Here is a 13,408-nt window from a genome sequence, read left to right as displayed (position 1 = left end):
GTAATACGCCACCATCACAGTTGACGTACCTATACGGATGCTGAGAGTTGGGAATCACGTTAAAAGTTTGTTTGCAACTGCATGATGAGCGGGGTCTTCTTAAACAAGTGGAAAAACAACGCGATGAAATTTTGCATACCGTATTTGCTTTAGTTTCGAAAAGTGGAAACGATACGTGTTGGTTCGGGATCAGTCTTCAGCTGTGGGGAGGGCGTGTGGAAATAAAAAGTACTCACATGCCATACCACACTGACTGTTTGTACGAACGGTTGCGAGGGTGGAAATTCCTTTCCAAGTGGAAGCATCCAGCGCAAATCTTCCCGCTCTTGTTCGACACATCACGCGCTCTTCAGTTTAATTGGATGAAATTATTCAAGAGTCGTTTTCATCGTTATGCGCTTCTGCTGCTGCCATCAGTCCGGGAGAGAAAAGAGAGGGGGAAACGCTGCATCGTCGTTATTCGTTGTCATTCTCATCATCATGAGCGAAATCAAGTGCACAATTCTTGTTAGCGAAACTAAACTCTCTGCAGCGAATGTGATTTTTTAAACTTTCTGTATGCATAAAATATCAATTGGATTTTGTGAAAATATAGTCAAGATTCTTCGATAGACGGGCGCATCTTTCCTCTAATCTACGGAGACACTTGACCATCTCCGTTCCCTGAATGCACAGAATTGAACTCGATCCCACTAATGCACAAAAATTTGTTCCTTTTCGCAATCCACATCTCTGTCGGATGGAATTAGATGAGTCGTGGGTTCGATTCCCACTGGAGCACGTGAATTTCTTTTCGAAATTCAAAGCGCAATTTGTTAATCAAACACGTGTTTCTGTTGTGTGCATGTGAATGTCAAAGCAATCAAACGTTGAAATTCCCACTTGGCTTGGTCGTGAAATTGACAATTTTTCATTACACCAACAAAGCTAGCCATGAAAATGTTGGACACTTCTCAGGTTATTTTGACAGACCGCACACATGCACAAAAAAGACGGATCATATGTTCTACTTTATCGATCTTGTTGCCGTCCATTTCATACTCATGTTACATCTGTAAAAATGAGCTGAGAGTTGTCAGTCATTTTGAGGTTAGGTTCGTTGATGTAATAAAGAATAATGCGTGTGTCCACAAATGATGTCTCTCTTCGGTTGCTCCCTTCCAAAGTTGCTCTCTGTCATTATCAATGGTAGGCAAACCGCCAATTTTGATAGGCTGACTACAATCCAAGTCAGCGTGTGCTCTATCACTTTTCTTTTCCCATCACAACTGGACTGATTGCGATGGCGGGTAGATATCACTGATAGACCATCTTTAAAATTCGTTTAAAAATCAGAATAAACACCTAAAGTGATGAAATTTGAATATGTGGTACAGAATAACAGGTTTTGTATGTTGGTCATTAAACATTTTGAGTTTTGGCTACAATCGCCAAAATAGCAGTTCAGTTGCTATGATAGTGTTCTGGAGTGCAAGTCAGTATCAAGCCGTTGCCTGTCACTATCGTTTTGATATTGATCGGCCTACAGTGATAGTGACGGTGGTGCAAAATCAGTAGTCAACTGACATGACTGATATCTCGCAGCTCTGCTCCCTTCCACCCCAAGCAACACACATGTCATATAAGAGTAACGGCAGTGCAAGTTTTAGTTGTATTGAAGTAAATTTGACGTTATTCAAACACGATGCTAAAATTACGCCAAATTAACTTCTAAACAAAGGTTTTTTATTACACGGGGGATACGCACCGTGTGAAGTCCCTAATTAGGGCTGACACAGCCGCCACTTGAATTTTGAGTCGCCATATTGGATTATATACCGCCATCATGGATGTTCTGGTCGCCATTTTTAGCCTCCGGATATTTTCCTTATATATCCATATTGCATGAATGTAAAGTCTAAAACGAGAACCAGCCATGGGCTGGAAGTCTCTGTAATCAAGACAAATCAATAAATTAAAGCCTCAAACACCATTAAACAGTCGCCATCTTGAATCTGAAACTGGCATTTTGGATTTTAGACCACCGTCTTGGATATTCTGGTCTCCATTTTTCGGCCTCCAGGCATCTTTCCCATACCAAAAATGCCTATTGAATGGTTTTAGGACCTTAAACTCCATTAAACGGCCGACATCTTGAATGTGGAGCCATCATCTTGAAATTAGGCCACCATTTTGGGTATTCTAGTCGTTATTTCTGTACTCTGGACATCTTCCCATACCAAATATACCCATATTGCATTGTTTTATGGCCTAAGATTCTATTGAACAGCCACAATCTGGAAATTTGGGCCGCCATCTTGAATTTTATGCCGCCATCTTGAATTTTATCTAGGATATTTTGTTCGCCATTTTTGGACTCCAGACATCTCCCCCATACCAAATATACCCATATTGCTTGGTGTTTTAGCCTAAAACATCACTAAACAGCCGCCATCTTGAATTTGGAGCCACCATCTTGGATTTTGAAGCACGTTCTTGGATATTCTGGTCGCCATTTTTGGACTCCGGATATCTCTCCATACCAAATATACCCGTATTACATGGTATTGTGGCCTAAAACTCCTTTAAACAACCGTCATCATAAATTTAGAGCAGCCATCTTAGATTTTTGACCGACATCTTGGATATTCTGGTGGCCATTTTTGGACTCCGGACATTTTCCCCTTATCAAATATGCCCATATTAAATGGTTTATTTTATTGCACAGCCGCCATTTAGAACTTTGAGCCCGAAAATTGGATTGCAGATCACCATCTTGCATATTCTGGTCGTTCTTTCTGGACTCCGGACATCTTCGTCAAATATTCCCATATTGCAGTGTTTTATGGCCTAAGACTCCATTAAACAGCCGCCATCTTGAATATTCCGGTCGCCATTTTTGGATTCCGGATATCTTCCCCTTACCAAATATACCCCATAGGGTAATTCATGTATTTTGGACAGGCTGAGGACAATGTTAGAAAAATCGTCCCATAGCTTCCTTAGAAAGGATTTGATTATTTTGTAAAGTTACTATTACGCTTATAATATGATTGTACTTTGCGTTCCTGGTGATAAACAGCTTAACGAACGCATTTAATGCTGAGAAAATCACAATTTCCAATCACCTGTTAGAATTGCATTTTGGACACCGAATATATGTTTTGGACACCCTCAGGTATATATAGTTTGGACAGGGCAATTATCACCATGTTTAGCAATGAATACTGCTTTATCATGAAAGTAGCATACATTAACAAATACTTTCTTGTAAATAATCAAATTTCTCTGCTTAACAGGCATCTATTTTGATAACTATTACAGTTTTTGTTAAAATCGAGGAAATATCGGCAGAACCACATAATACGCCTCCAAGTATGCAATCACATAGCATCCCCATGTAGTTCGTAAGATGACCAAAATATATTTACAGTAGAAAACTTGTAATGTATTTTGGACACCACCTATTTCAGGCGTTCTAGATGAATGTTAAGAGATTGGCTGCCCAATGCTTCTTTATTGATTAGTTTTCATTGCAATAAGGCTTTTAAATTTCTTACAATTATCAATTCAACGGTTCTGAGGTGAATATTGTATGTGACTGTGAAGTGTATGTCGTCTTGCATACCTGTGCATTTGAGGGGTTTTAGTGAAATATTTCACATTTTCGATAATTTTGAAGTAAATTCTTAATTGTTAAGCGTATTTTCAACGTAAGTCATCAGAATAGGGTCTGTTTGATCCAATAATCGATATTCAGAAGAATCTACTTTTATTAGCTCTCCGGAGCAAGACATATTTCACAGTGCATGTCCAAATTATATACATGTCCGAATTATATTTTTTACCCTATTGCATGGTTTTGGAGCCTGAAACACCATTAAACAGCCGCCATCTTGAATTTGAAGCCGCCATCTTGAATATTAGGCTGCCATTTTGAATTTTGGGCTGACATCGTGGAATTTCTAGTCTCCAGTGTGATTTCTGCACAAAATCGGTCCACCATGCTTAAAGTTACAAAAATCGGTCAACCATGCTAAAAGTTTGATATGTCGCATGATGGTTCAGTTTTATGTACGGCCAGTTCTACCGGTACTGGCCCGGATCACTCGAATGGCCATAACTCCGGAATGCCTTGACCGATCCAAATCATTTTTATTAGCAAACAATGCGGTAAAATTCCGGTACGATTCGAGCTATAATCCGAAAAATCGAGCAAAGGGAAGTGCCTTTAAAGTGAGTGACCTTTTTGTACACAGTTGAACTGAGTTGATTGGTATATGTGACTTGACCCTTCGAGCCTTCTATCGAAAATTCGTTTTTTGAGTGAACATATAGCCTTTCAGTGAACCTTGGTATACAAGAAAGGCAAATACAGTGTTAATTAGCGAATCCGTGTAAAAAAATCGTGTTAATTCAAGAAACCGTGTAAAAAATACCGTGCTAATTCGGGAACCCGTGTCAAAAAAAAAAAAAAACTGAGGGAAATCTGCAAATATTGAAAATGTCGTGCCTTTCAGATATCCGAGGATTGTTTTAGAGAGTTAAAGCGGAAAGTGAGGGGGTAGTGTTGAAAGGGTTGATTCTAGGGGGTTTATGGGGAAGAGGGCAAGTGATAAATTATGAGGAGAAAAGTGCACACTAGTTCCAAGGAAGATTTCAGAGGATGTTAAGGATTGTTTAGACGATCGAAGCTAAGGAATAAGGAGACTGTCAACACCCCAAAGGTCCATGAAGCATAGTGGTGTAGAGAATGATGTTGCAGGACACTCAAGTGCTTCGGCGAGTAAACGCTTTAATATCTTCGAGAGAAATCCGTGGATTGTTGTTACATTACTGACACGGTGCAGCTTCTTACAGGTCCATGGTGTGTTGTTCTGCAAAGAACTAATTTCCAAAGATATTTTAGGTCATCCAATAACTTCCGTGAGTCAAGACCTGAAGATCTACAAGCGAAATCAATGAATTGTTGTTACTTTACAAATGCAGTGTGATGTCCTACAGGTCCATGGAGCATAGTTATCTCCATAGGACATCCAAAAATCAATAGGCATAAGTCCTCGAAGAACTTCCGCAAGTAAAGGCCTGAAGATTTATAAACATTGTTCACGCCCAAGCGAGAACGGAGCGCCATGTGACATCTCCATATGTTGTGGAAACGACGAGACACAGAAACCCGCCGAAACACCCAGAAACACCGGGAAGCAACGACGCGGACGCGCCGAACGGGCACGAGATGCGAACTCACCCGAGAGAGTGTCATCATCATCATCACCCAGCAGGGAGAGCGACGACGACCGTCATTATTGCAACAGCGAGAGCGACGACGACCGTCATTTACGCAACAGAGAGAGCGATGATGAGAGAGAGAGAGAGAGAAAGCGGCAGCGCCAGCGACGACCAGCGCGGCTGCTCGCGTTGCGTTGAGAGTAACCACCGCGCGCCGCAGGCAGCGGAGCACGTGATGGTCCAGCGTGTTCGCGCGAGTACGCGAACGTTCTAGAATTAAGTTGTTACCATATATAAGCAGCGTTGCTGCGCGTACACAGTTAGTTGCAATTTTGTATCCGCGAAATAAACATCGTAGTGTTAAGTAAGTGTGAAAGTGAATTTTCCTTACTAAATCCGAATCCCACAGTCCAACCAGTGGAGTGGAAGGAACCCAACCGAAGTGGTTCACCGAGTTATAGCTGAAGGACTAGTCAAGAGTGTGTTTCATCCACTAGCGCCTGAAGCTACCGTCATACCCAGTCAGAGCCTGGAGGAGGCTCTAACATTGGTCCTGATCGAACCGGATCTGCGAGCCAGGACGGTTACCACCGTGGAATACAGTGTGAAACCCTACCAAGAAGTGTGCTATCGAATCGAAAGTGTGAAACCGAACTGAAAAGTGAAAATTGAGCTGACTGTAGTGAGATTGAACTGCAAGACCGAAATGAAAGTGTGACGTGAACCAAAACCGAGAAAGAACTGTGAACTGTACCAGTGCGAGAGAAGTGAACAGAATGTCGGTCGGTCGAACGCCGATAAAAACGACGGTGGATCCCGAGCAGGTGAAGATGCTCATCCACCAACGCGGAGTAGTGAAAGGGAAAGTGACGAAAATCCACAATACGCTCGAGAATGCTGAAGACCATCCGGAGTTAGTGAGTGTGCCCCTGCTGAAAGTGTTCCAGAAGAAATTAGAAATGCACTACAGTGAATATGAGGCAATCCATCGCGAAGTGTTGTCAGTGACGCCGCCATCCAAGGTTGAAGAGCAGGATGGAAAGCTGGAGGAGTTTGACAAACTGCACACCGATGCCTTGGTCAGACTGGAGCAGCTGATGGAGAGTCTCACCAAGCAACCTGCCACCGCGAATGTCAACGCTGGAACAGCACCTCCCGTTGTGGTGCAGCAATCCCTCAAAGCTCCGATACCCTGCTTTGATGGGAAAACCGAGAACTGGCCAAAGTTCAAGGCAATGTTTTCGGACGTGGTGTGCAACAGCAGCGACTCGGATGCCGTCAAATTCCATCACTTGGACAAGGCCCTTGTCGGTGATGCCGCCGGACTCATCAACGCCAAGATGATTACTGACAACAACTTCAAGGAAGTCTGGAGGCAGCTGACCGAGCAGTTCGAGAACCCGAGAGTGATTGTGGACACCCACGTCGAGGGATTGATTCGTCTGAAGCCGATAGCGAAGGGAAGCTACAAGGATCTCCTGGAGCTGATCAAGACCTGCGAGCGCCACGTAGCTGGACTGGAGTACCAGGGACTGAAGGTGGATACCCTCTCCGGCATCCTCATCACCAAGCTGCTGACGTCGCGGCTGGACGACCACACCCTTCAGCTGTGGGAGCGCAACCAGAAGCACGGTAAGTTACCCGACTTCAGCGATACGATGCGGTTCTTGAAAGGTGAGTGTCAAATACTTGAACGATTCCAACATTCTCGCCACTCTTCGAAAGATACTCCACCTAAGCCTCAACCCAAGTCTTTCAACCAAAAGGTCCATTCTGTCACATCCTCAAACCAATCAAGTCAATGTCAGTTTTGCAATGAAGACCATCGTCATTATGAATGCCCGAAGTTTAACCAAATGTCTGTTTCTGAGCGTATCATCAAGGTGAAGGAGTTGAAGATCTGCTTCAATTGCCTTCGGCCTGGACATCGAGTTATCGATTGTTCCACCAAAAGAGTTTGCGCGAAGTGTAAGAAGCGACACCATACGCTTCTACACGAAGAATCTTCGTTGAAGCCCCAGTCTGAACCCCTTCCTCAGAAGAACGATTCTCCAAAGGTTAACGCGGAAGTGAGCAATACACCCAAACCCCCAACGTCAGCAGCCCCAAATACCTCGTGCTCGTGCAGTAATCCCCAAACTGTGAAAACCGTGATGCTGTTGACGGCCGTTGTTAACCTCGAAGATTGTCGTGGTAATGTGGTTCCGTGCCGCACCCTTTTAGATAGTGGATCCCAAGTGTGCTTCCTGTCAGAAGTGATGGCCAACCGATTGTCCATTCCCCGTGAGTCTGTAAGCGTTCCAGTTACAGGAATCGGTGAAGCCAAGTTCTATGCTCGTGAGAAGCTGAACGTGTCAGTTTACTCCAGGTATTCGAACTTTTCTACCACCGTCGAGTGTCTGATTGTACCGAAGGTTACTGGAATTATTCCATCGTCGAAGATTGATATCTCCTCTTGGTCGATTCCAGCAGGGATACAATTAGCCGATCCCGAGTTTTTCGTGCCAGAGCGGATTGATATGCTCATTGGTGCTTCGAAGTTTTTTGATTTGCTTAAGTCAGGTCACCTCCGACTAGCAGATGGTTTGCCAGAACTCCATGAGACCCATTTCGGATGGGTTGTTGCGGGTGAGATAGACGATCGTGTTGTCAATACGGTGCAACAAGTGCATTCCGCCACTGTGGATTCTTTGAATGATACCGTGAAGAAGTTCTGGAAACTGGAAGAGATTGCTGATACCCCGAGCCTAGGAACCGAGCAGGACGAGTGTGAGGACACCTTCCAAAGGACCCACCATCGAACACCATCTGGAAGATATGTTGTGCAATTACCCTTTCGAGAAGATGTCGACAAGCTTTGTGACAACCGAGAGATGGCTCTTCGTCGTTTCCTTGCGTTGGAAAGGCGACTCGTGAAGGATCCTACCCTGAAGGAGCAGTACGTTCGATTCATCCAAGAGTATGAAGAGTTAGGCCATTGCAGAGAAGTGGATGAAACCCGTGATCATCCATCGCATGGACGCTACTATTTACCGCACCACGCCGTGTTGAGACCATCTAGCTCCACAACCAAGCTACGAGTGGTTTTTGACGCCTCGGCGCGGCCATACCAAGGCGCAAGGTCGCTAAATGACGTTCTGCAAGTCGGTGGCAACGTGCAAAATGATTTGTTCAGCATCCTACTTCGATTCCGCAGACATGCCGTAGCCTTCACTGCCGACATCACGAAGATGTATCGGCAAGTGCTGGTTGATCCATCGCAGACTTGTTACCAAAGGATTTTTTGGAGAGACAGCCCAGACAAACCACTGAGAGTACTGGAGTTACAGACCGTAACGTACGGGACTGCCGCTGCACCTTTTCTAGCCACCAGGTGTTTGAGCCAGTTGTGCGAGGACGAAGGAGGCAGGTTCCCAGTTGCAGCGAAAATAGTGCAAAAGGACTGTTACGTCGATGACGTCCTTTCAGGAGCCGAGAGCGTAGAAGAAGCAGTTAATGCCCAGCAGCAGTTACAACAGCTGTTGCGATGTGGTGGATTCCCGATACATAAATGGAGTTCGAATTGTCCAGCGATGCTTACCAATGTTCCCGAGACAGACCGAGAGAAACTGATACGCTTGGATCAAGAGTCGACCCGAGAAGTAGTCAAGACCCTGGGACTGACTTGGAGCCCCATAGCCGATGAGTTTGTGTTCGTTGCCAGTAGTTGTGCCAAGGTTCCAAGTAGGTACACAAAGCGGATGGTATTTTCTGAGATTGGTAGATTGTTCGATCCGCTGGGCTTGGCATCACCCGTTGTCGTTGTTGCTAAGATGCTAATGCAAGAGATTTGGAAGTCTGGTCTACCATGGGATGCCGAGCTTGATGGAGAACTACTTCAGTGGTGGCTGACTTTCCGTGACGCTTTACCAGGAGTTTGCGATTTGAGCATACCCCGCCGTGTGATTTCCCAACAAGCCGTTGCCCTGGAAATACACGGATTTTCAGATGCGTCGATTCGAGCGTACGGAGCCGTGTTGTATGTGAGAAGCATTCTACCAAATGGCACTGCACAGCTAGCCCTGTTGTGCAGTAAGTCGAAGGTGTCGCCTATCGCTGAGGTGAGCATTCCACGCAAAGAATTGCTGGCTGCTCGTCTGCTGTCTCGACTTGTGGTAAAGGTTATTGATTCTCTTGAGCTGGATATTTCCAATGTGACTCTGTGGTCCGATAGTCAAATTGTACTCGCATGGCTCAGAAAACCCTTGGCTTCACTGCAGATCTTCGTCCGAAATAGAGTATCAGAAATCAACAAGGAGACTAGTGGCTACACATGGAAGTATATCCCCACCAAGGAGAACCCTGCGGACATAATATCAAGAGGCATGCTTCCTAATGCTTTGAAGTCAAGCGAGTTGTGGAGGAATGGCCCAGGGTTCCTATGGGATTCTGATTACCAAGTTGAGTCGCCAACAGATATCCCAGATGCGGAGCTGCCGGAGATGAAACAGGTCGTGGTTGTAGCGTCAACCGCCTTCAACAGAGACCAACTTCCCGTATTTTCTAAATACAGTTCCTTCCGTAAGCTTCAGCGAGTGATAGCTTACGTCCAGCGTTTTATCTCAAATTGTCGTGAAAAGGATGACAAGCTCCGTGTCAAACTGAGACACACCAGTGTTCCAGAGCTCCGTAAAGCAATGGAGCTGATTATAAAGATCGTTCAGCACGAGGTTCTTGGAGATGAAATCAGACGGATTAATCAAAACGAGCCTTGTAAGAAAATTGCACAGTTGCACCCTATATACCAGGATGGAGTTTTGAGAGTCGGAGGGAGATTGAAACACTCGTCCATGATGTCAGAAGCAAAACACCCGTACATACTTCCGAGGCACCCGATTGTTGACCTATTGATTCGAGCATACCATTTGGAGAACCTGCACGAGGGACCGTCTAGTTTGCTTGCGAACCTGCGCACTCGTTTCTGGATACTAGACGGACGATCGGCCGTGAGAAAAGTCACCAGAGGTTGCGTCACCTATTTCCGTGCAAACCCAAAATGTTCCACGCAGCAAATGGGCAATCTACCTTCTTGTCGGGTAACGCCGGCTCATCCATTCGAGATCACGGGCGTAGATTATGCAGGACCTGTATATGTGAAACAAGGGCGCCACCGACCGAGATTAGAGAAAGCATATCTGGGAGTCTTCGTGTGCATGGTCACAAGGGCTGTGCACCTGGAGTTAATTTCCGACATGACCACCGAAGCCTTTGTTGCGGCATTACATCGATTCACCGCAAGAAGAGGAGTACCGAGAGAGATCCATTCTGACAATGGATCCAACTTCCGAGGAGCGAGAAACGAGTTGCACGAGCTGTTTGAATTGTTCCGCTCAGAAGCGTTTGAGAATGAGATTGAGGATTTTTGTCAGCCAAGGGAAATTTCATGGCACTTCATTCCTCCTGAAGCGCCAAACTTTGGGGGAATTTGGGAGGCTGCTGTGAAAAGCGCAAAATTCCATTTGAAAAGAACTCTCAAAGACGCTCGGTTAACATTTGAGGAGTATGTGACAGTCTTGGTTCAGGTTGAGGCACTTCTAAATTCAAGACCGCTCTATTCCGTATCGTCTGACCCGGGTGACCCTGAAGTGATCACACCGGGACACTTCTTGATTGGCCGGCCCTTAACTGCCATACCGGAACCCAGCTATGAGGGTAGCCCGGTCAATCGTCTAAGTCGTTGGCAATACCTCCAGAAACTGCGAGAAGGTTTCTGGCATAAGTGGAAGCGCGAATACCTTCAGTCCCTACAAGGTCGAAACAAAAACAGGACTAAGCAGCCAAACATCCAGCCCGGCATGATTGTGCTGCTAGAGGAGAAGGACACACCGCCACAACGATGGAAACTTGGAAAGATTGTGAGAACCTACCCTGGAACCGACGAGTTGGTTCGTACCGTCGATGTGCAGGTCGGAGAATCCATCTACAAGCGACCGATAACGAAAATCGCCGTATTACCGATTGAGGACAACATCATCGTGTCAGAAGCTTCTTCAGAGAGCAAGTCTCAGCCCGGGGGAGTATGTTCACGCCCAAGCGAGAACGGAGCGCCATGTGACATCTCCATATGTTGTGGAAACGACGAGACACAGAAACCCGCCGAAACACCCAGAAACACCGGGAAGCAACGACGCGGACGCGCCGAACGGGCACGAGATGCGAACTCACCCGAGAGAGTGTCATCATCATCATCACCCAGCAGGGAGAGCGACGACGACCGTCATTATTGCAACAGCGAGAGCGACGACGACCGTCATTTACGCAGCAGAGAGAGCGATGATGAGAGAGAGAGAGAGAGAAAGCGGCAGCGCCAGCGACGACCAGCGCGGCTGCTCGCGTTGCGTTGAGAGTAACCACCGCGCGCCGCAGGCAGCGGAGCACGTGATGGTCCAGCGTGTTCGCGCGAGTACGCGAACGTTCTAGAATTAAGTTGTTACCATATATAAGCAGCGTTGCTGCGCGTACACAGTTAGTTGCAATTTTGTATCCGCGAAATAAACATCGTAGTGTTAAGTAAGTGTGAAAGTGAATTTTCCTTACTAAATCCGAATCCCACAGTCCAACCAGTGGAGTGGAAGGAACCCAACCGAAGTGGTTCACCGAGTTATAGCTGAAGGACTAGTCAAGAGTGTGTTTCATCCACTAGCGCCTGAAGCTACCGTCATACCCAGTCAGAGCCTGGAGGAGGCTCTAACAAACATAATCAATGGTTTCTTGCTACATTACTGATACGGTGCAACATCCTACAGATCCATTGAGCATTGTATGAAGAGAACTCATTTCCAAAGATATGCTAGGTTTTTCATGAACTTCCGCGAAATAAGACCATAAGATCTGCAAGCGTAATCAATGGATTGTTCATTCATTACTGATACAGTTAAACATTCTGAGCATGATTCTTCTTCTTATTCTTCTTCTTAATTTTCTTCTTCTTCTTCTTCTCCTTTTTTATGGCTCTACGTCCCCACTGGGACTTGGCCTGCCTCGCTTCATCTTAGTGTTTTTTGAGCACTTCCACAGTTATAAATTGAAGTGGTTTCTTTGCCTGCCATTGCATGAGTTTGTATATTGTGAGGTAAGTAAATACAATGATAGGGGAGACTGGGGAGACTTGATCCCTTTTTCTTAATTTGCCTGTAACATTAAGAAAAAAACACAAAACTAGATCCATTTTTCGTACAGAATGGCAGGTAAACATCTATTGCAAGTTTATACACAACAGAAGGACTTTAAATTATTGTTAAAGTTTTCAAAACTGTGTTTTTATGGAGGCATGTCTTATGATGTATTTCTCAAAAATGGGTCACAATTGATCCCCTTTTGAGTGAATCTTTAATTTAAGGAGAAAATAACTCCACAAGCTTCCTGTTCATTTTCTTTTCAAGTTTTCTTACATTTTTGATGAATATGGTGTATTTGAAATTATAAGATTTCCTTAAATTGTTAAGGATATGCCGTATTTTGAAAATGGGGAGACTTGATTCCCCTTTTAATGGTGTTTAATAAAATAATAATTATCTGACACGTTTTATCATTGAATATACTAGAATTCCGAGTAAATAGAGGCTTCCAAATAGAATTTTATTTTTCACATGTATAATGTGTGTGTAATCCTCGAGGGATCAAGTCTCCCCATGTCACTGTTGTATACACTAAGCTACATTAATTGTAATATTTATATAACAACATTATTTGGGTAAATACGTTTGATAGTATTTTATTTATAATATGTGCTGTAAAATTTTGACACGATTTGGTTCAATTTTCACAAAGTTATTGAGATTTTTCGGAATCACCTAAAAGATTTCTGAAGGACTGAAAACAAACCATCAGCCATTAAAAAATAATGCAATACACAATTAAAATCAATTGTAGTCAAAACATTGTCGTCTGTCCAGATTATGTTTTGGAAAAAATATGCTAGAAGAAAACTGTTTTTGATTCCGAGAAAATATGGGGGGAACAAGTCTCCCCAGGGATCAAGTCTCCTCAGTCTCTCCTACAGTATGCCCAGGGACTCGAGAATTTTTTTTTCCGACTGGAACGGGGATCGAACCCGCCGTCTCCGGATTGGCGATCCATAGCCTTAACCACTAGGCTAACTGGAGACCCCAGTATGGTTCTGTAGAGAACTAATTTCCAAAGATGATCTAGGTCCTCCAAG

At 44.6% G+C, this 13,408-nt stretch overlaps 1 protein-coding gene across 1 annotated transcript; it reads left to right on the top strand.

Annotated features, from left to right (window-relative positions):
* Window positions 1-5,984: 5,984 nt before the first annotated feature.
* LOC134290584 (uncharacterized) lies at window positions 5,985-11,591 on the top strand. The gene is made up of 2 exons (XM_062857749.1): window positions 5,985-6,882; window positions 6,934-11,591. Exons 1-2 carry the CDS (start codon window positions 5,985-5,987, stop codon window positions 11,589-11,591), a joined length of 5,556 nt encoding a protein of 1,851 aa, XP_062713733.1.
* The last annotated feature ends 1,817 nt before the right edge of the window (window positions 11,592-13,408 follow it).

Source organism: Aedes albopictus, chromosome 1, assembly GCF_035046485.1.
Source record: "Aedes albopictus strain Foshan chromosome 1, AalbF5, whole genome shotgun sequence".
Taxonomy (NCBI): Eukaryota; Metazoa; Arthropoda; class Insecta; order Diptera; family Culicidae; genus Aedes; species Aedes albopictus.
The sequence above is the reverse complement of the archived record's forward strand: the minus strand, read 5'-3'. Positions and strand labels throughout refer to the sequence as shown.